Source organism: Sinocyclocheilus rhinocerous, unplaced genomic scaffold (genome assembly GCF_001515625.1).
Source record: "Sinocyclocheilus rhinocerous isolate Xijiao unplaced genomic scaffold, SAMN03320098_v1.1 scaffold3807, whole genome shotgun sequence".
NCBI classification, from domain to species: Eukaryota; Metazoa; Chordata; class Actinopteri; order Cypriniformes; family Cyprinidae; genus Sinocyclocheilus; species Sinocyclocheilus rhinocerous.
In genome coordinates this window covers 192,366-215,193 of record NW_015660506.1, presented here as the reverse complement: position 1 = coordinate 215,193, position 22,828 = coordinate 192,366, and the positions used below count along the sequence as shown (strand labels likewise).

Sequence of the window (22,828 nt, the reverse complement as noted above, 5' to 3'; positions counted from 1 at the left end):
TCCAATCGACCTCTGTTAACCTTGTCTAAAGGGTGCTCAAAATTGATTGGCAAGTGGCGGCCATGTTTTTTCAAGATACACCAATGCCTTCCTAGATATCGGTGGCACCTTGGATAAAGACACTGTATGCCAAATTTCAAGACAATCAGCCTAACCTTTACATAGTTACAGCCATTTTCATGTTTTTTTTCCTGTATATAGCGCCACCGAGTGGTCAAACTCCATTTTTTTTTTACCAAAGATTCAGCTCATTCATATGTGTTCTGAGTTTGGTGAAAATATCTCAATCCATTCAAAAGTTATAGCCATTTTAGTAAAAGTGGCCCCACCCACTTCAAACGTTTTTGTGTCCTGTTGCGACCGACAATGAAACTTCAACTTCGTTTTGATGACTTTTGCTATTCAGACTCCATAGAACTGTTCTGCACTGGTTTGGTTCCGATTGAGTGAAAAGCCTAGGACTAGTTTGCAAAAGTATGTTTTAGACGAAAAATTCAAAATGGTGGGAAAATTTTCATTACAGGAATGAAACAAATGAATTTGTTTGTCCCGAGCCAAGGATTCCAATGATATACACTATACACAATGATAGATAGGTTCAGGAGTTGTGGCCAAAAATTAGCAAAATTCTTGTTTTTATTGCTGTAGTGCCCCTTATTGGCTGGTTGGCGTGAGTCTTTGCCAATGTCTCCCCAAATTGAGCTCTACCATCTGGCCAAGTTTCAAGTCTCTAGGCCTATACGATTTGGTCTGCATGATCCGTTTTACAGCAGAATAATAATAATAATGGTAAAAATCCTTACAATTACAATTAGGTTTCAACGCTTTGTGCTTGAAACCCTAAAAAAAAAAGTTGTTGGAATGTTGACAGATGCCTGATTTGGTTGGGCATGCATTTCCTTTGTGCTTTAGTGTGACCAGGACTGGCAGGACTTCCTTTGTAGTTTGAAACCTGACACTCCTGAGAGGTGAATGCATTAAGCTAAAACCTGCAAACCTTGTTTTAATTATCGCTTAGACCAGCATAATTTCCTTCAATTTTATATTATATCATACATTCTTAGCTGTTTGATCAAGAGCAAAAAAAAAAAAAAACCTTCAAAGGAATAAATGCAGACCAGCTGAACTGAAGTCTTTGACATCGGGAACAGTCAGAGGTCACAGACATAGGCTTTACTGGAGTAGCTGGGGTGTGTGTGTGTGTGTGTGTGAAACTGCTCAACCATTTGCCAGACCAAATGAAACTGATATCCACTCCTAAACTTTAAAAGTTCATGTTTTTTGCTTGCTTTTTTTTATTCTTCTTGACAAATGATAAATCAGCATTGTTAGGATAGTGTTTTTCTTTGCTTTCAAATAAGCACTCCTGTGGTATTTTTACAAAAGCTAGATCTTACCTCTTCTTGGACAGATGTTTGTAAAGTGCTAATGGCCATTCCTAATGAGTTTGCCTTTTCCAAGGGTTAAGGGTTATGTCTGTATCCCATCATGCTACATGCCACAGATGTGACGTGCAGTAAAGGTGAGCAGATTTTAAATCCTTATCTTGCTTCTACCTAACTTATACACTTCATATTTTTGTTTCTCTTGAAATTCTAAGAATGAATCTTTGGGTAATTTTTAAGCATTTTCTGCTGTTGCTACAGAAAAAGTGTTAAAATGGTGAAACGGCTTTGTCTCTTTGTGCGGAACTGTAATATCTCACATATTCTGCACTGTAAGTGTTGCCATCCTTTAAATCTGGACTTCTCTCCAGTACTGTTGTTCTGTTTATGGACGGAGAGTGTTATGAACCATTGAGGAAGAAGGTTATTTGTCAAAACACATAGTAATAGATGTATTGAATTTATATAAACAAAACTCCTGCCACATGTGAAGGGAAAATGTTTCCATGTGGGTGGATGAGTCATAGGTTGCCCCCCCCCAAACCTATTAAGTATTAAAACAGTCTGTGTGCTTGTGTGAGATGGAGAAGTAGTGTTTTAAAATAGCTAAATATTATGAAGATGTTTGTTCTGACTAATTTATGGTGTAAAACTATGTAAAATCTTTGAAGATTTTACAGTTAATGGGTGCCGATGATTCAGGGGAGGGGTAGACGCTTGTGATTAAAGAATGTGCAATGTTTACAACCTCATGCAGTTTAAAGAGTGACTCATTTAATTTTTCCCATTTGGAATTCCCTAATTTTAGCTTATTTTTTGTGTATTTCACATGCCTTGTTAGTCCATAAAAAGTCAGAGGTGGAAAACATTGCTTTGTCATTATGTCTCTGTATGTAAACTACGGAAGCGGTCAGACCAACATGAACACCAGCACACCACACATGAAGGTGGCATCCAAATACAAAACACACTGCAGTCCATATAGCAAACGTTTAGGTTCTTCTCTGTGGTGAGATGAGCTCACGAGGATTAAAAAACTATCCTTTTAAGGTAGTCAAACAAACTGCAGCTGCTTTTTATTTGGCTCCAAGTTGTTGTGCATTTTAGTTCCAGTATTTTAATCTTAGATAAAAAAGAAAAAGATTTATCTTCTTTCTACAAATTTCTATTGTCATTGTTTTGCTTTGTGCAGTGGTTTAGCTGTCATCCAAGTTTGTATCCCATTCTTAATTTATTGATTTCTGTCTTCTACATTCTATGTTTGTTGAAGTTGTTCAGCTGTCTGGGTGATCCAAATAATTCACACGACCTGTGTTTTTTGATCACAAGTTGCATGGACACGGTGTAATTATCAACTGTGCTGCCTGGACAGTTGACCTGAAGCCCACCCAACAGGAAAAATCAAGTTTACCAGCCTTTTCCAGGGCCCCCCAGTTATTATACGCTGTCAAACAGTCTAATTTGGAGTTTAAGAATTGTGATTTTCTTATTAGGCCTACAACATACCATAACATATATTGTATGTGTATATATATACAGTGGGTACGGAAAGTATTCAGACCCCCTTAAATTTTTCACTCTTTGTTATATTGCAGCCATTTGCTAAAATCATTTAAGTTAATACTGACTGCATCATTTATTAATATTATTCAATAAGGTCAAAGACAGTAGAGCATTTTGTACTGTGTACACGCATACATATGTGTGTGTGTGTGTGTATATATATATATATATATATATTAGTACAAATGTGCATAATGAAGTTACAAATATGCAACTTTTTAAGAGCAGATAAAGTGTAAAAAGTCAAAGACAGACTGCCCCTGTCAGCACTATTATTAAGCAGCATTTATTGTTCAGCAGAGTGTTGGGTGACCGCAAAAGAAAAACTAATGAGAATAATGAGACATCTCATTTTCAACACTTTAAACATTACTGAGAAATTGCTTGTTATTTCAACCTGTCACTACTCTACAAAATTTAGAGTACTTTTCCATGGGCTTCAAACCTTAACAGGTTAACCTAATGTGCAGGCCAATAAATTACATAATGCTCCCTAGAAGCTGAATTTTGTCAGGTTATGGAAAGGCAGATGTGCTAACCACTCAGCCAAAGCAGCCAGAGTTCTCATCGAAATTAGTTTCAATTATTTGCTTTTTACTTTTTCATTGCAATCACTGATATAGAGTGGGTCATTTAGAATAATCAGTAGCACAAGTAAGTGGATATTTCAAAATGTTTAACCAGAAATGTCCATACTTGCATGTGAAAAATACAGATATCTATGGAGAAATCATTCTGGCCTGCTTCACCCTGTCCAAGGTCGTCTTGGACCAGAGAATGGGAGCATTCGGTGTCTCATTGCTGGCTGACTTGCATTTTTTTCCCACACCCAAAACGGAGGCAGATGAGATGCATCAGGATATTACTAGTCAGTGGAAAAAACCCTTTCCCATCTTTCATCTGGAGCAGGGGATGTCTGTGGGTTGAGGGCTAATCAGTGTTCTGGGGGTAGACGTCTGAAGATGAGTGTGGGATACCATTTTGGTTATGCTGAGGTGGACATAATGGTGCTGTTCACTAAATAAATGGACAGTTATGTACAGCTTTGTAAAAAAATCTAAATATTTATCTTTACTTTTTAAATATTATAAAATGAATTTAACAATAACCTAGCTGTAAATATTAAACTTTGGTTCATATTATACAATTCTGGCAGCAGATTCCTCAGAAAGACTGATAGTGATGTACAGCATGCCACGGGAGCCTAAATGCTCAATTTATTCTCTTCTAAACAGCAAAAATGCAATGTTTACATCCACGGCTTGATGCATAATGTTTGTACACTCGTGAGTAATGTTTATTACAGTATAATTAAGGTACTTTGTCTTTCAGAAAAGAAGCAAACAAGCAATCTGCTGTCATTTTTTGCATTCAAACATATGTTTATAATAATTATGATCAAAGACTGTTTCCCCCCAAAACATTTCGTCATTCAGAGGGAAAGGAAATGAGGTAAGGCCAAAACGGTAATCTTATTTTTTTCATTTATTTATCATTTATATATATATATATATATATTTATTTATGTTCTAACCTTCATGTTGATTGACAAACATCAAACACATTTTGAACTTTTGGGTAAATACAATTTACCAATGCAATTTTCTTTTCTATAAAATGTATCAAATTAGTAACTACAATTATTAGATTAAAATTCATTGTCAAAATTGTTTTACACTTGAAACTTGTTTTACATCTTGAATCTTCTGAACATACAACATTTGTTAGTGCCTCTTCACACCAAACACAAAGCAAAAATGCGTATCAAATTGCAGATGAGTCACGTTACACTAAGGTGCTAATAACCTTGAGACAGATACGGTGTCAGTGAAATGCTTGGCTCCCACGATCAGACAAATGGAGACAGTTTTCCCCTTGTGACACTGCTTGCAGATAAATTAATTGGACTTATGGTGAGCCTTTTCATGATTTGAAATATATGGTTGGTTTTTGTTTTTAATGTACCCGTGGAAAGTCAAAATGCCATTACAATGAGTCATGCAATGAGCCTGGGATAAACTCGAGGCAAAAAGTCACAGAGCAAAGGAGCTTGAACTTCTCATCTGAATTAGATTGAAAAGAACCAGACAAACTATATGAATACTCTGCATATATCTGCATTATCATGTAAGACCTGTAATAAAAGGATGCAGGAGAGTGCCAAAATCTTCTGAGAAACATCAATGCAATACACTGTTGATTTGGCACTGTTAACAGTACATTTTTTCATTCCAGTAGTACACAAGAAACAATAACTATAATCTAGATCCCTTAACCCAGCCCAAAACCTAAACTAAACTACCTTGCTAACTATTAATAAGCAGCACATAAGGAGTTTACTGAGGGAAAACTCAGTTAATATTCAATATGTGTTCCCTAATCTAAAGTGTTACCAAACATACATTAGGATGTGGAGAACATCATCTTGCCATCACAGTGAATCATTGCATAAAACCAGGAATAATAAAAACAAAATCTTAAAACTGGTCAAATACAACAGCATTGAAAAAATTTGGCAATGAGCTCTGCAGGAAACTATGACTTAAGCACTGATGCATTTCTCATACAGTAAACCTCAGCATGGGAAGGGGGCCACAGGGACTGCTGCAAACCCCACACAGCCATGTGCAGATTGTTCAGGATTGAACATGATAATGCGTATATGCTGCTGTGATGGATTTACAAACAGACTGGCAGAGAAAAATGCAACACGTGTGCATGACAAATCAGAACGAGACATTTTGTAAAGTGTTTAAGATGTGTGGATTAACATAGAGTATAAGAATGGAAAAATGGATAATTCATGCATTATTGACACTTTTCCATTTTTACACTTTTCCATTTTAAGCAATTTATAATAACTTTATTTTGTGAATATGAAAGACTGGAACTGGTTTTGGAACGTTTCATGAGGACGTGCTACTATGAAAACTTATTTCTAAACTGTAATCTTTTTAACGAGGGTCACATGGAGTTCACAGTGAAATGTTTCTCAAAGTTTGTTATCTCTACTTGCCATAGAACTTGATTTATTACATGTCTGTTGATGAAGCTGCCTGTCCTCCCCAAAGAGTCTTGATTTTTTGGTGATTTCCAGTGTGATAAAAAAAAATGCAACTGTTCGCAGGAGAGAGAGGAAATTACAGATTTGATGGAACAGAGGAAATCAGAAGCTTAACTCTTTTTTTAATACACACACTTTCAACAAACTGATTAATTTTCATCTTATTTTTCAAAGTCTGAACCATGCATGTGTCAAGTTGTTTATGTGTGCGGGTTAAAAGAAAGAGGCAATCTTGTTATTGTAACTCTAAAAAATAAGCTGTCAATGCAGTATGTCCTGAATGAAACACTATGCTTTCATTTGAGCATGCAAAGGTCACATCTGTTTATTTATTTATTTTTTCTCTCAGCAGTACTCGGAGTGAATGGTCAGTGAATGAGTCAGAAAATGATATTCTTCTCAGCATGACTCACAGTAAGAGTAAAATCACTTTTATATGTGATACGCATCTTATGCATAACAAAAAGTAAAAAAGAAAGCACACTCAAAATCAAAGTTTTATATAAAGACTAATTTATTTATATCTGTCCATTTTCAAGTGAAATACAAAGTTTAGAAAAAACCCACCACCCCAAAAAAATACTGTTAAAAATACATTCCAATTGCTTTTTGAAACCAAAACTTGTGTGTAAGGCAATGGTTCCAAAAATGCATTTTTATTTAAAGAAATGACTTTTATCAAACATCAAAATAACATTTGTTTGGAGTTTTTAGAGTCAGTGGAGATCTCCAGCGGTATGACCAGAAAGAGCAATTTAAATTCTTCCTCTCAAGCAGTTGAGAGGAAAAAAAAGAGACTGCAGTAATTTAGCAAAATTTACTAAAATGGAACTAAATTGTCATGAACTTGTCTCATAACTACAAAGATGTATTGATATGTTTTAAACAACGTATTTCCACAAGCAAAACACATGATTAAAACAGCATAACATTTAAAAACAATTGCCCTGGACATTTACAGTGGGTGTTATTCAAACCCACACACACAAGAAAAATAAAACAATTAAAAAAAGAAAGAAACTGAATGTAGCACCAGCACAAAACAAAGAAACTTGTTCTGCTTTTTTCTTATGTGGAAAATACTACTTCAAGGTTGTCTTTGGATCAATCCTCTGGTAAGGTCCAGTGCAGGCGTCTTGGCTGTGGCTGTGCTTCTTGTTTTAGGTGCTATATCCTCTGAGTGCTGTCAGTGGTTAGCTTACAGTCTTCATTAGTTCCTATGTTTTAACCGCAGCGATGATCCCTTGTTTAACAGGTGCTGTCAAAAACAAACAATGTTAAAGTAATGCCTTCTTTATCAATCAATCCTTACACTAAAATCACATTGACATGCTATTTTTAGAAGTAAACACACCTGCTTTTCCACAAGCCTTCTCACACTCATCTTGTGTATCAAAGCGATTCTGGTTCCCTCCACATCCTCCGTACCAGAAGCGGGTACAGTTTCCAAGCGGGTCATAATGCCATTTAAGCACAAATTTAGCACAGGAGCCCTCTTCTTTTGGTAGCTTGCAGATATCCACACTGGAGTGCAGGGCTGCTGTTAGAGAGAGTAGTGAGGATGAGAAAAATGTCCGAATTTTAATTGAATATCTAATTATTTGCAAAAGCTTTTCAGATAATTGCATACTGATAATTGCAGTGAAGTTTGAAAAAAAATGGCAGGGTTGTTTTGTTAATTAGATGGCTTCAGGGTTTATCATCTCTGAACACTGGCATTTCATAGGTTATGTCATCTTCAACATGATTCCTTGCAACAACATATTTTGCCCTAAAAATTGCTATAGCTATATAAATCTTTCAGTTCACTTGAAAGATAAACAACATTTACACTATGATTTAGACGCAATTATTTCCAGGAATCATTCAAAAGTGGTATGTGGTAAAGTATTGTTCACTAAGGAAAGTGAGTTACATGACTTGCCAAGGTCTTTGGTAAGAAAACAGTTCTTGACCTTCACATGGGCTATATTTTGCACATTATTATCCATGAAAGGATGTTTTCTTTTTGTCTGTAAACCAATGCACATACATCAGGCATTATCCAAGTTGAATAACAACAGTACAGTCTTCAGTATACTGTAGCTGCTTACTGCTAAATTGAACTTGTTTCATAATAAATTAACTTTACACAGTTGTTGAGCTGAACCAACACTGAACTTACTTGGAGCTGAATAATGACACAATTGTCTTGCTACAACTGCCATAGCAGAATTTGGATTTGCCTATTTTGTGAAGTTTGCATCATTGACTCCGTTCATTTCCTGTTTAATATTGTGAAACAGCTTTGAAACAATTTCTCTATTGTTATAAACCAATATAAATATAAAGGTGACTTGACATCACTACAAATAATTTCTTCTGAATTTAAAATGTATTGCTCTCAGTACAACATTTTTTAAAAGTGGTCCTGTAACAGAATTTAAACACTCCATGACTGTTGAAAAACACTGAAGAAAAGGTTTCTAGAGGTTACCGTAACCGGTGGACTGACCTGGAGCTGGTGCTGGGGGGAGAACTGCTTTGACATGCTCTTCACTTGCTTTAGGTTCAGCCACTGTGGTAGTCAGAAAAAAAGTTATTTTTTTCAAGAATTTTCCTATCTTTCATTTTATTGTACTTCCTTTTAAGGGTGCTTGGTCGTAGCCACACGTAGCCAAGTCTCTAGGCTAGTAATACAACAAAGTTTATATTTGTGTGCTGGAGAGTTAGTAAGTGAATCATACAATTATATCTACATCACTGTACCATTGCGCAAGGCACTGCATTTAGTGTGCTGTAAATGCTTTATATTAAATTAACCATCTAATTGATAACTGATCTTACTTTGTAGCTATAGATTGTTTCAGTTTCATCATGTTTTGGGATTTAAGAGTTTAAGACCTTGAGTACTGCAACCTGTATACTCAGCTTTTATAGATTTTATTAATTCATAATTTTATTGTTCAATCGTGAAGTTTTTAAAAATAGAAATAACAGGACAAATCAGTCACTAAAGTGATCGGGTCAAGGGGTCAAAGGGCGCAAATACCTGTCTTCATGCAGTGTTTGAGGCAGTCAGCCTCAGTCTCAAACCTATTGTCATTTCCTCCACAACCTCCATACCAGAACTGTGTACAGAATCCATTCTTTCTGTTAAAGTACCACTTAGCTTGGTAATTTTTGCATGGCAGTCCATTGTCAAAGTCAAGTGAACATGGGTCCATAAGATTGTTAACTGAAACATGCAAACAAACAGAGACAAACATAGAGGGTTTACCATGAAAGAGGAAAGACAAAGACAGTTAGTGTTGTCAGTAAAATGAACATATAGTCAGTAAAAATTAGGTGATTATAGCTCATTTAAAGGAATTAACTAATTATTTTAATGGGTTAGCTGAATTAAAAGATTATGCAAATTGTGTCATTTTCAAATCAAGCTTGAATTCAAACTGTAATGCTAAAACTTTGTTGTATGTTATATCTGCAAAGGCAGTCAAAACACATATAGTTTGCTATTTACAAAGGCATATGACCTTTTTATATATCTTTGGATCATACAGTAATAGGACTAAAGTTTCTAAATGCATTCATTAGTATTATCAGCACTGACAGTCCAAATACCTGGTCACTGGACCAAAGTACCACAAGAAAAAACAGTGACTTTGTTTGCAAAAGCACTTTGAAACACACACACACACACACACACAGACACACACACACACACACGCCTTTTCCAGTTCATTTGATTTATGTGCTAGTACTGCAGGTATGTGCATCTGCAGGTAATTACTGTATTGCCAGTCTCATTAACTGTGTGCTGTGGGCATGTCACAAATCTCTGCTTCATAACCCCTATAGAGTAAACCTTTTAACCTTTTATGTGACACAACCATTTTCCCCCTTCAAAGTAAGTATTAAGTATCAAGTCAAACGATGGCTAGTTCAATAAAATTTAGGTTAGCTTATTAGTTTTTGTAGATGCATTTATGTTAAGTCAAACTTCCCTGAATTAAATAGGGTTCCCTATTACCAGCTACTAAAAACAATGATCTCATTGTTTTGCAATGCCGAAGGCCTCTGTCCTAACAGAATTAAGAAATGATCATTTACAGTACAGATTCTCAAAAACCCCTTTAGCATTTTTAATATCTCACTTGTAAATTTACAAATGTATCTATTATTCTTTATCTTTTAAACAGTCAGTACAAATTATATTGTATATGCAGACATTTGATTTTTGACTTTTCTAAAAAAAACAAGAAACCCCTAATGACATGTTTTTTTAATATATATACCAAAGCACCCACAATGCTGCTTTCATGTATGATTTAAACAAGTTGTTTTCCAAAAAATCTAATGGAAAACTTGTCTGCACACAAACAAGTAAATGAAAAACTGAGCTGATGCATGTGCATGCAACTTTTCAAATTCAGCTATTTTTAACATGCAAATATCCTTTTGCTGATATAGACTGTAGGGTTAATCCTCAGCATTACTTACTTATTTCTGGTTTACTTAAGGGTGCAGAGGACACAATCCCCATTGCTTCACTCGTAACCTTCTGTTCTACCGTTTCTGTTCAAAAAGACCAGATCTCAGTTAGATCTCACAAAGCTCATTGTTTTCAGCCAACATTAATGCTTTCATACTTACACTGTGTAATACATGAAAGTATTAAAAGAAGGGCCATCAAAATAAATATGGGAGAATACATTAAGAATAAATTAGATCTGTGCACATAGCTCTGTTATACTACAGTATATCATATGTGACCCTGGACCACAAAACCAGTCATAAGGGTACATTTTTCGAAATTGAGATTTATACATCATCTGGAAGCTGAATAAATAAGTTTGTTAGGATAGGACAATATTTGGCCGAGATACAACTATTTGAAAATCTGGAATCTGAGGGTGCAAAAAAATCTAAATATTGAGAAAATCGCCTTTAAAGTTGTCCAAATGAAGTTCTTAGCAATGCATATTACTAATCAAAAATTAAGTTTTAATATATTTACTGTAGGAAATTTACAAAATATCTTCATGGAACATGATCTTTACTTAATATCCTAATGGTTTTTGGCATAAAAGAAAAATCAATAATTTTGACCCATACAATGTAATTTTTGGCTATTGCTACAAATATACCCCAGCGACTTAAGACTGGTTTTGTGGTCCAGGGTCACAAATGTGCAAAAAAAAAAAAAATCTGTGAAGCAAATTCTCTTTCACTTACTTGTTTCTGGTTTACTCAATGGTGCAGTGGGCACAATCCCCATCACGTCATTTACAGTAAGGACCTTCAGATGTGCTGATTCTGTTCAGAAGAATGAATATAAAGTTAAAGCCATCCTGCAATGACCAACATTAAAAAAACAGCTCATGAATGAATGAATGAACAAATGAATAAATAGTCACTGATTCACTCTATTAATGTTGAAAAGATCCAATTTTAATGATCAGGGAACATGAAATATGCTCTTTAGCAGAACATCCAGCCTGTTTTTTGCACTAGAAAATAAGAACTAGGGCTGACCATCTTCAAAAAGAAGAAAAAAGCACCAAAAGTAGTCCACTCTGTAAGTCAAAACCCAATAACTTTGTGAGAAACGGACCATAAACTGCTATTCGCTGAAAATCTTATCTTCCAGCACAGATCGCAAATCACCTTCACTAACCAAATAAGGTTTAAGCGTAGTTTCTTCTCCTTTTGTGGAGTTAAGTACACTGTTTTCTGATGTATGCAAATGAGGAAGTTCTTGTATCATCTATCATAACAGTACCACAAACAATTTAAATAAATTCTAAATTAATCAATGTATGGAAAAGAACAGTCTGGACATTCTGCTAAATAACTAGTTGTGTGTTCCACTGAAATATAAAAAGTCATACTGCTTCATAGTGAAGTAGATGACAGGTTTTTTTTTTTTAGCTGTTCATTTAATACTTTTTCATTTCATTACTTATTAATTCATACTTATAATCGCAACTACACAACATGTTCCTTGAATTCATAATCTCACAGAGTAATTTATGTGAAAAAACATGAGCTTACTTGTGGGAACAATGCCTTTGTAGGTACTGGCAACATGACCATTGACACTGTGAGTGTTGACCACTACGTGATAGGTTTCGACTGCCTCCAACTCAGAAATGGAGAGATGGCTGCCGGTCACATTTTTCCTTAGCACTAGACTATGATCCTTCAGGCGAGTCACAGTAACCTCATGGGTGGCCTTTGAATCACCACTCAACCACTGTAGGGCAAATCCACTGGAGGTGACATTAACCAGATGCATTTTCTCCATACCTGTTTCTGGACACAAACATACACACAGTGTGAGCAGATTTCAACCCCAAACATTTCTCTACAAACAAATACCCACAACGATGCATACACTCAGTACCAATATGTTTTCTGTCATGAACCTCCTGCTGTCCATGATGCTTCTGGTGTTTCCTGGAAAAAGACACCATAGCAACAGTCACACAACGTATTAACTCAATATTAATGTGAATTAAATTATTTAGCAACTCATACGGTCTTGTGAATTGTTTTTGGTCTAAAATGCAACATCTAAAATGCACATACTGTATGCGTTTTACAGAACACATACTCACTCTGTTTGTGGCAAACTGAATGGGAATTTGTGTGGCTGGTCACTCTGATGCCACTGACACTTCTTAGAGACTTCAGGTGACAAGTAGAAAGCATTTTCAACTATACAGAAAGAATGAAGAAACTGTCAATAACAGTTCCCGGAGAAAACCTGGTATGAAATGACAGGCTAATACATCAATGGACGTTTTGAGCATGTTAAAAAAAATCCTCTGACTTACGGCCAAGGTACTTGGGCAACAGTCTGGCAAATGTCTGAATATGGTCGTCATAGAAGCCTGAAGGTCTATCCACCCTCTTAAAGAATACATCTGAAGGCTCACTTGCCACTTGGGTCAGGACACGGACATCACCTGCACTGAACAGCTTTCCAACTGCCATCACCACTATGAAGTATCCTTTGCATTTAACTTCAGTGGCAGCCCTTATTATCCTCTCCTCATGCAGTTCAACTGGTCCAGTCACCAACAGAACTAATACCTTCAAATGGCGGGGATGTGGCACCTTCTCAAACACATGCTCAACAGTGCCTTCAAGAGCATCTGCAAGGGCGCGTCCTCCTTCCAGCTGGTGCACCTTATCCTGTAGGAAGCTTTGGACACTGTTTGGTGACTTGTGATCTGTCAAACCAAAGGTCACGCTGATGGGAATGCCACTGCCATTGTGCAAGTATTCATAAGGTGCATGCTGAACAAGTGCTACTCGAGCATGATGGGTAGTGCTGGCCGGCTCAGGGGACATCTCTAGCTGTTCTGTCATTAAAGCCACATATTGCTTTATCTCTGTGAAGACAGAGGGCCAGGTGCTCTCTGAACTATCAAGAATGAAGGCCATGTCGATGTCCAAGTCAGTTGTGGGATCCCTTCGGTCTCGGACTCCACGCGCAGGGATATAATCACACATCTGATCCGGGGCACAGAAGTCTGGAAAAAAAATGTTAAAGAAGAAAACTGACATTCAGACGTTCTCTGTTGCTATTGTTTTGCCATTTTAAAAAGTTTGGTGGCCTTTCTTGTTTGCTGAACTCTGTTATGCATGATGACAGTTTTACCCCGGCAGATATGGCAGGTCATGATCTTCTTGATGCCATTGTTGTATTCAGGACTTCCAGGTGAGGGTAGGACGATAATCTGGGCTAAAGCAGTGTTGTTAAGCTGAAACAGTAAATGTAACACTTAAAGGTATGCTTTCTTTCATGCCAAATGCAATCAGCTGTGTCAGGTTTTAACTTAATTTACTACTGGTTCACTAAAATTAAACCTGCCAGTTTGTGTATAGTTAATTACAGTTAATTTGTCCAAGTGTTTGACATTTCCCTCCATTTAACTTCAAACACTGCAAATTGATCCGGAAGTTACCTCAGTGAAGGTATTAAGTTACTTAACACATTATTCAAAATCACAGTTGTTGTTCATATGCCAATTTTTATTGATATATGAACCAATAATTTGACATTTTTAAGCCCAACAAAATATTAGGGCACAAAACTAATGTTTTGTGTTATGAAGTGTACTAATGTTTTGTGTTATAATGTTATGACGTTCAGTTCAAAGACTTCAAGCCTATATATTGGGGCGATGAAACAACTACTGTCACAAGTTGTTTTCTAAGCATCAACTGCTGTGATGAGTTGACTTTCTAAACTGATGTGTAAGGACAAAGGACAGCTGATGAAACCACAGAGGAGTGAGGAAGCATACTGCATGAATAAAAACCTTTACCAACAGTAATGCAAATGGAAATCTTACAGACACAAATTACAATATTTGCCCTTCTACTGCCCCTACCTGCAAGGCTCTTGTGAGTTGGCGATCTTCACGGTTAAGGAGGAATACAGAGGAAATTCCTGCATCGTAGAGGCGTAGAGCAGCAGCACTGAATTCTTGTGTGGTTGTAACAGGGCCGTTGACAAAGAAAACAGCAACCTTGCGCACAAGGAACCCACTGCGAACTCTTTTGAACGTGTTCTGTGCGACAAAGTTCATGGCTGTCTCCAAGCTGCGCTGCTTACGGGTCTGCTGAGTCTGGAGCCCTTGAACTCGCTCAACAAGTGCTCGCTTCTTTTGGGTATCTGAAAAGCGGATCTCAGTAGTCACCTCATTGTTGTAGAGCGCTAGAGCAACACGAGCACCTCGGGGACAGTTGCTCTCAGCAACAGTGATGTCACTGACCAGGCGGAGAACAGTGTCCCGCATGTTGTTGAAAGCAGAGCGTGATACACCATCTGATGCATCCAGGGCAAAGGCCAACTCAGTAGGGTATAGGGGACATTCCTGAGCACCTGAGGAATTAGAAACTCAAAAATGAAAAAGCTATGCAATGAGTGCTTTAAAGAGGTCATATGATGCGATTTCAAGTTTTCCTTTCTCTTTGGAGTGTTACAAGCTGATTGTGCATAGATAAGATCCCTGAAGTTGCAAAGACTAAAGTCTCAAAACCAAAGAGATATTCTTTATCAAAGTTAAGACTCTGCCACGCCCCCCTAAAACGGCTCATTCTAACACGCCCCCACATATCTACCACACTATATGGAAATATTTGCATAATGCCACCCAAATGTTCACGCAAAGAAAGAAGGCATGGTTTCAGTAACAGCAGTTAGTGTTGAAGCAGCCATGTCAAGGAGACGCTGTGTGTTTCTAGGCGAAAGCAAAAGCACTTTATTTGGCCTTCCGAAAGTAGATGCATTTAGGAATCTTTAAGATCACTTACAACAGAACAGCAATGCATTTTATAGACGACCGTTTCGTGAACCTAGGAGAGGAGGTAATTCTGACTTTGCTATGACAATCTGGCACTTCTGAATCAGCTACTGTAAGTATGTTTTGCTATTAGTTTAAGTATTTGCTATTGACCGTTCAAATGCAGAGTTTTGCGCATCATGTCTGTGTGTGTGTGAGAGAGAGAGAGAGAGACAGCGTCACATCAAAGTGGAGTCAGCTGTCTTAACCGCGGCTTGTGTACTGCATCATTACTGTGTCTGTTCCCCTTTCGGGCTTGAACTGATGGTAAAACTAATGACATTATTTACTGTCTTTACATTTATTTTGAAAGATGAAGCTCGCGATTATGGTAAGGGGCGTTACATTTCCGACGAGTGCTTGCGATGTTCGGCCAATCACAATGCACTGGGTCAGCTGGCCAATCAGAGCAGACTGCGCTTGTCGGAAGGAGGGGCTTTGTAGAAAACGAAGCGTTTGAGAGAGGCGGGGCATAGAGGACCTACAATAATGTACAGTATTTGAAAAATAATGTGTTTTTTGAACATTAAAGCATGTCAACATATTCTGTTACACCAAATACACAAAATAATGATCTTTAAAAAAGCATCGTATGACCCCTTTAAACTGTGACCCTAAAAGTACAGTGCAAATGCAGAGATTGTTCACTATTCACTTACCATAGCAGCAGGCTAAAAAAAAGAGAGACAAAAAATACAGTAAGATTTCACAACCTAAAAGTGTAACTATAAGAAAAGCATATAAAGATATAACTCAAACTACAAGAAAGACAGTATAATTAAACATTGGACAATCACTATACTTACGACAGTTATCCCTAATTTTCTTGACCAGATCACATGGCTGTGAGGACAAAAAAAAAGAAGAAAAAAAGAAAAATGTTTTGACATTAATGTTCCAAGCATGTAAGTAGGACTAAACAATAAAGACACTTGTACAGTGAAAGAAAGGAAAAAGTACATACCACCGGACCAGTTCCTCTGGATCCTTTTCGGCCCTGTTTTTGACAACAGACAAAAAAACACTTTCTCAACAGCTGAACACAGCTGGGTAGAGCAATCTGGATTTATTCCACTGAGCAGTTTTGTGTGCCAAACTAATGTCTGTCACTAGTTAAAAAAAATTGTAACAGCTTGAGTAAATCAAAGCTCATGATTTGCAGAGAGAATTGTAGACTTTGTAAGAAAGAACATCCCTAGTCATGCCTCAATTTAGTCCCCTTAATGCAAGTCAACATTCCTGTATTTAAAGATTTGTAACAAAGTTTTTTTTTTTTTTTTTAACTTTGAGTAAATCAAAGCTCATGATTTGCAGAGAGAATTGTAGACTTTGTAAGAAAGAACATCCCTAGTCATGCCTCAATTTAGTCCCCTTAATGCAAGTCAACATTCCTGTATTTAAAGATTTGTAACAAAGTTTTTTTTTTTTTTTTTTTTAACTTTTAAAGCATTTTATATTAAAGTATGGTGCTTACATAGGGCCCTGGGTATCCAATATCTCCCTTTTGTCCAGGTCCACCAGGTTCCCCTGAGGTACCCTACACAAACATATTATCAGTGATTACCAGCAGTGTGGATATGAAGACCGTATTAAAAGTCGTTCAATCAACATTACTCACCCTCTGGCCATTGTTTCCCCTAGGTCCAGGTCCTCCCTTTGAACCAGGGTCACCCGCTTCAACCTTTGAATCAATTCAGTTTTAACATTTAGTTAATTCCATTGTTTTGCACAGCAGAATCTGAAGGGAGTGCATTAGTAGAAAAGGTACTGTATATACTGTAAAACATTCAAGGCTGCAGACAACTTCAGTAATCTCACCTTTGGACCTGGGAAACCAGGGAAACCTTCATCACCCTAAAATAACATTAAAGAGTGTTCAGTGTAAAATACATTTTGATATGTATGTACTCAGCAAAAAATTTAATAAAAGAAGTAAATTAAAGAAGTAAAAATTAAAAAAGAAGAAATAAATATCCACTCACATTGAACTGCTTTTAAGAAAATTTCTTAAAAATGTGTAAACATTTGTATGCACATAAAAAGATTCAACAACTGAGACATAAACTGAACAGGTTTCTCAGACATTTGATGAACAGAAATGGAATAATGAGTCCCTCAACAAAGGGTGGTCTATATCAAAAGTTGCAGTGAGTATCTTATGCGGCCACCAGCTGCATTAAGTACTACAGTGCAATCCTTGTGGACTGCACCAGATTTGCCAGTTCTTGCTGTGAGATGTTACTCCATTTGTCCACCAAGACAAGCTCTCGAACACGTTTGAGGGTTACACGTGGTTTGCCACTGCACAGACCTTCAACTGTCCTTCCTGTGTCCCTGTCTTAGGTATCTTACATTACGGACATTGCAGTGTATTGCTCTGGCCATCGCTTAGTTTATCTGAAGTCCTCATGCCTCCCTGCAGCAGAACTATTGCATGTTCAAGCAGGTGAGCAGGGACCCTTGGAAGGTCTCGTTAATGTTTCAAGTTATTGTAACTGTGACTTTAATTGCCTACCGCCTGTAAATTCTGGGATGTTCCACAGGTGCATGTGCTATTTATGGTTAATTGAAAAAAGCATGAAAAACATTGTTTAAACTTTATACACACACTCACCTTTCTTCCTTTGGGACCAGGTATACCAAACCCATCTCGTCCATCCTCACCCTGTATACACAGGAAACTCCTTAGTTTGATCTAGGCTAAATTGCTGATATACAGTAGAGTGATCTGATAAATTAACAATGTGCTATATGTTTTAATATGGAAGTAATGTTTATAATCATCCAATCTATTTGTGAATGTCTCATATAATAATGCTGATGGACATTATCTGTGTCAATGTATGAAATGTATTTGGTATGACTGGTGCAGACTATGACTCCTCCCTTACAGGCTCCCCACGGGGTCCCAAGGGTCCAACGACACCTTTAGGTCCTGGCTCCCCTGGTTCACCCTTTAGAGTGAACGAGAAAAAGTGAATCATAGTTTTATAAATAATAAGGTATAAAAGGTGCAATGGTTATACATTTAATAGCTGAAAGAGCACCCTACTTCTCATACTAATGCATTGAAACAAAAATGTAACATCATTTCCTCTTCCCAAATTGTACAAATACAAACTCCCCAGAAGCTTTGCTTTAAGTTGACATTAAGATGTTTTCTTTAAAAAATTGCTTAAGCTTGCCAATGGTAACTGGAACATGAGAGTGCAACTGCTTGGCAATGAATTGATAAATGTTGCTTAAGTAACCAGTACCTTTCGGCCAACGGCTCCTCTTCTACCCTTTTCTCCAGCAGGTCCTGGCACTCCTCCTGGCCCCTAAAATATATATATATATATAAAATAAGAGGAATGCTTTCCTCATATAAACCAGGATCTTTTTCTTTTATTAAGTCATAAACCAAAAAAATGTATTGTGTGTGTGTGTGTGTGTGTGTGAGTATTAAACATTAGGTATTAAACATTTTGTCTGCACACAAATTGTCATAATCATTTATTAAATCATTGTTTTAGTAGCAGAGAAAACAAGAAAAAGAACTTCTCTTACCCTTGGACCAGGGTTTCCATCCTCTCCTCTAATACCAGGTGCTCCAATTGGTCCAGCGGGACCCTTAATCAAGTACAGATAAACAACATTTATATTATGTATTATATATTTATATTCGATAATAATATTGAACATTTTATTGCAAGGCAGGTGTGCAAATTTGTGCATACAAAATAAATAAATGTACCCAGACTGTAAACCAGATTTAACCATTATGTATGCATGTACAACATGTCATAGGACCTGTCTTGTTTTTTCACAACTGATTAATTTACCCGAGATCCTCCAATTCCTGTCTCTCCTGGTAAACCATCACTTCCAGGCCTTCCAGGAGCACCCTAAAAATGCAACAGGGCCATTAATAAATTCAACAAATTCAAATAAATTCAATACATTTAATAAACTGTTGAACCCATAAACAACAGCTTTTAATGGATCTCTATGTGTGTTAAAATAATGTTTATGTTCATTAATGGCATGAAATGTCTACTCACAGCTTGGCCAGGAGGCCCTCTTCTACCATCAGGGCCCTTTTTCAAAAGAGAAGATGAATAAGATTATGAACAGAACATCTGTCATTCAACATTTCATGGATCTTACACATAACATTTCAAATAATGTATTGCCATAGATAACATGGCTTAAACCTGAGATAAATTCTAATCTGAACAGTTATCAAAGCCAAATTAAAAAATTCGTTTTATCTCATATCAGTGTACACATTTCTTTAGACTCTTTAGATTCTAAACATTTGATTGAGCTGTTTTGGGGCTTTAAGAGATTATTTATGAACTGATTGAAATAATCTTAGCCTATTCAGCACTGTGGGGTAAGTTCGAAAAGACATTCTCTTTGGTTGAGGAAGCATACCCGTCTGCCTGGTTCACCAGGACCTCCCTTATTTCCATCCACGCCTGGCTCTCCCTAAAGAAAACACTTTAATGAACTTCAAGATCGCATTACAGTTGTGGATTTTATTCACATTGACACAAACACAGATTTAATAGCACACAATAACAAAATGTGTAGTAACTACTACTATAGCTTGGCAAAGTCTTACAGTTTGACCATGGTCAGAGACAAAAATTACATGTAATGAGAAATAATAGTTTAATCGAATGAGAAATAATTAATAAAACAACTTCTATGATTTTTTAAATGAGATTATTATAGTGCAGAACTATAAATGAGGCTGAGATGAAGCTTGGTACTTTACAATATTGATCCATGAACATGTGACCATACCGGTGGGCCAGCATCGCCTGGATCCCCTTTTGGACCCCTCTGGTTGTTGTCTCTTCCGGGGATGCCCTAAAACAACAACAACAGCATCAACCTTACTTATTGAAGGAAGATATACTCATTCTAAATTAAGTCAAATCCTTGAGTAAATAAGAGAGCAGACATATTTGAATATTTATATAATACATACTGGATCACCACGGATTCCAGTCTGACCAACATCTCCTGCCTGGCCTTTGGCCCCTTTAGGCCCCTATAGACACATAAAAAAGATCAGATAAACCATATTTATTTCTTTTGAATATATTCCACATATCTTAACCCATGACTATATTCTACATGACTTACCATTTGGCCAGGGTTTCCTCTATCTCCTGGAGGGCCAGCAACACCACTTGTTCCCTGAAAGACAACAACAAATTTTAATTGGCATACACAAAGACTTGCACAAACCATTGTAAAACTGGTCATTGATACAAAATGATAAATAGCTGACCTCCTCTCCATTGATTCCATCTAAACCAATCTCTCCGATTTCACCCTAAAAGAAAGCAAATGGTATCAATTAAACATATACTTATATTGACATTTAAATGTTACTGTTAATCATGGTAATATATTATTATTTATTATGAAATTATTGCAAAAGGTTATTCTTACCTTTTCACCATTGTATCCTCGAGATCCCTAAATAAAAGAAAAACAAATACATTGGATTAGTCACGAAATATATTTTAACCATAAAGTGCCCTCGTAAGTGAACTTACTTTAACACCTCTTTGACCTGGACATCCTTGGAATCCTTGAGTTCCATTTACACCAGGTGGACCTCTCTCTCCCTGAGAAAATATGGATTATCTCAGTCATAAGAAACAAAATGCCACAAGCACAAATGTTGCATTTTTGTTAAAATGACAACAGCGAAGTTTCAGGTTGTTCATGATGAATTCTTATGTTGATGATAAATATGGGGTAGGGAGGGATTTTTATGTATTTGTGAGCAAAATCATTACATAAATAGAAAAGAAACTCCAGTGTTATGGTTTAAATTCAAAAACTTACACATCTGATTATGTAACATGCATTTTATAAGATGCTACCACAACACTGTGCAAAGGTATGTAGAGGATCTGTCTATTTATTAGTGCATGCTGGAAAATAAATGTAACTTTATGTGTAGTGATAAAGTGGGCAATTAGAAACTAGTGAGAAGCTAGATGTTGTGTCACAGACAAAAGTGAGTGAAAAAATACACCTTTTAAATCCTTTTACATATTCATAGTAGATAATTAGTAGATGCTCACCGGACCGCCTTCATCACCAGGATGTCCACTGAAGCCTTCACCACCAGATTGACCCTAGAGACAATCAAACATTGACATGAGCAAACACTGATAAATTTCATAATTTTCACCTGTGTTCTAGCCTAAAATATGTTGTTTCTCGAAGAATGAATTTGACCTTTGATCCAGGAACACCAACAGCTCCTCTGTCCCCTCTCTGGCCATTACACTTGCACGGAACAGAGCAGCATTCCCGCTCAGCAATGTTATCCTTAAAAAAAAAAAAAAAAAAGAGACAACCACAATCATATTAGACAAACATATTCATCTCTTTTTGTTATCCCTACATATAGTACTGTAGGTTATTCCTTAGTTTGCAAATTTAATGTGGACAGTAATGAGTAATGAGGACAATTCTTACCAGTTCTTCCAGAAGTTCATAATCCAAGTCCATGAGGTTGACACGCAGAGGTCGTGTGTACCTAAAGCCACGGCCAAATTCCAAGAGAACTGCATCCTCAAATCGTGGCACTCTCTCCAGGGCAACAAGAATGAAACTACTGACACCTTAAGAAAAAGAGAAATATTAAAATGTGTGTGGTAACATACAGTATTGTGAGATGTCTGAATCATCATCATCATCATCAACAACAAACATTCCAAAAGTACTGGTGAATAGGGAAATAAAGAAACTGAACATACAACCTATAGATATTTGAGTGTAAAGTAATGAAATTCATCAGACATTTTCATATCTATAATCACGATTATTCTTACCAGCTGAACGCATCAGATCAACTCGCTCTTTCAGGATGTTATACTGGGCATCTAATCCATCAGTTAAGTGGATCACAACCTTTATGGGTGTAAAACAGCAATTGATTGTATTAAATACAAATAATTGTTTATAAATATACAGAGATATACAGTACATACAATATATACAATATGGTTAGATTTTGAGGTTAAAATGAAAAAGATGTACCTTGACACTATCTGAAGGCTGACTCTTGAATCTATCAGCATATGCTTTGATTGTCGCACCGTTTAGAACAAAAGGTCCACGGTTTCGGAGGGCCTTAAAGGGCCCAAGAAGCTCTGTGTATCTGTTGGTGAAGTCCAGCTGAACAGGCTCAGAGGCAGAGTCCATCACTAGCATGCCCACTTGTATTGAGGGAACCTGGCCAGAAGTGCAGCTGATGGGCTGCATCTGGGTAATGCGTTGGAGAATAGCATTCACCTTCGTCTCTAATGACCTTTGAGCAGCAAAGATGTTCTGTGAAGCCACATCAAACCCGACAAGAACATCCAACTTGCATTCTGCCAGGGAGGAGAAACAGATGGGAATTAATAAAAATTAAGCGTAAACCTCTGTTCGGAACACTTCAAATGTACTTTCAC

General features: G+C 36.8%; 1 protein-coding gene across 1 annotated transcript in view; it reads right to left on the bottom strand.

Moving 5' to 3' along the window:
• Positions 1 to 6,958: 6,958 nt before the first annotated feature.
• Positions 6,959 to 22,828, bottom strand: part of LOC107725234 (collagen alpha-3(VI) chain-like) — a 46,746-nt gene continuing 30,876 nt past the window's right edge. Inside the window, exons 11-46 of the mRNA XM_016534427.1 lie at positions 22,413 to 22,747; positions 22,205 to 22,283; positions 21,849 to 21,994; positions 21,606 to 21,698; positions 21,449 to 21,502; positions 20,912 to 20,983; positions 20,805 to 20,831; positions 20,641 to 20,685; positions 20,493 to 20,546; positions 20,335 to 20,397; positions 20,148 to 20,213; positions 19,773 to 19,826; positions 19,397 to 19,432; positions 19,178 to 19,240; positions 18,903 to 18,965; positions 18,611 to 18,673; positions 18,245 to 18,307; positions 17,968 to 18,018; positions 17,172 to 17,207; positions 16,972 to 17,034; positions 16,828 to 16,890; positions 16,318 to 16,350; positions 16,160 to 16,196; positions 16,013 to 16,024; positions 14,400 to 14,893; positions 13,664 to 13,766; positions 12,834 to 13,535; positions 12,615 to 12,714; positions 12,401 to 12,453; positions 12,049 to 12,309; positions 11,230 to 11,310; positions 10,495 to 10,569; positions 9,044 to 9,229; positions 8,507 to 8,569; positions 7,367 to 7,552; positions 6,959 to 7,270 (exon numbers count right to left, since the gene is read on the bottom strand). Coding sequence (XP_016389913.1) covers positions 7,230 to 7,270; positions 7,367 to 7,552; positions 8,507 to 8,569; positions 9,044 to 9,229; positions 10,495 to 10,569; positions 11,230 to 11,310; positions 12,049 to 12,309; positions 12,401 to 12,453; positions 12,615 to 12,714; positions 12,834 to 13,535; positions 13,664 to 13,766; positions 14,400 to 14,893; positions 16,013 to 16,024; positions 16,160 to 16,196; positions 16,318 to 16,350; positions 16,828 to 16,890; positions 16,972 to 17,034; positions 17,172 to 17,207; positions 17,968 to 18,018; positions 18,245 to 18,307; positions 18,611 to 18,673; positions 18,903 to 18,965; positions 19,178 to 19,240; positions 19,397 to 19,432; positions 19,773 to 19,826; positions 20,148 to 20,213; positions 20,335 to 20,397; positions 20,493 to 20,546; positions 20,641 to 20,685; positions 20,805 to 20,831; positions 20,912 to 20,983; positions 21,449 to 21,502; positions 21,606 to 21,698; positions 21,849 to 21,994; positions 22,205 to 22,283; positions 22,413 to 22,747 — 4,016 coding nt within the window. The 3' untranslated portion in view covers positions 6,959 to 7,229. The remainder of the gene's footprint in view (positions 7,271 to 7,366; positions 7,553 to 8,506; positions 8,570 to 9,043; positions 9,230 to 10,494; positions 10,570 to 11,229; positions 11,311 to 12,048; positions 12,310 to 12,400; positions 12,454 to 12,614; positions 12,715 to 12,833; positions 13,536 to 13,663; positions 13,767 to 14,399; positions 14,894 to 16,012; positions 16,025 to 16,159; positions 16,197 to 16,317; positions 16,351 to 16,827; positions 16,891 to 16,971; positions 17,035 to 17,171; positions 17,208 to 17,967; positions 18,019 to 18,244; positions 18,308 to 18,610; positions 18,674 to 18,902; positions 18,966 to 19,177; positions 19,241 to 19,396; positions 19,433 to 19,772; positions 19,827 to 20,147; positions 20,214 to 20,334; positions 20,398 to 20,492; positions 20,547 to 20,640; positions 20,686 to 20,804; positions 20,832 to 20,911; positions 20,984 to 21,448; positions 21,503 to 21,605; positions 21,699 to 21,848; positions 21,995 to 22,204; positions 22,284 to 22,412; positions 22,748 to 22,828) is intronic.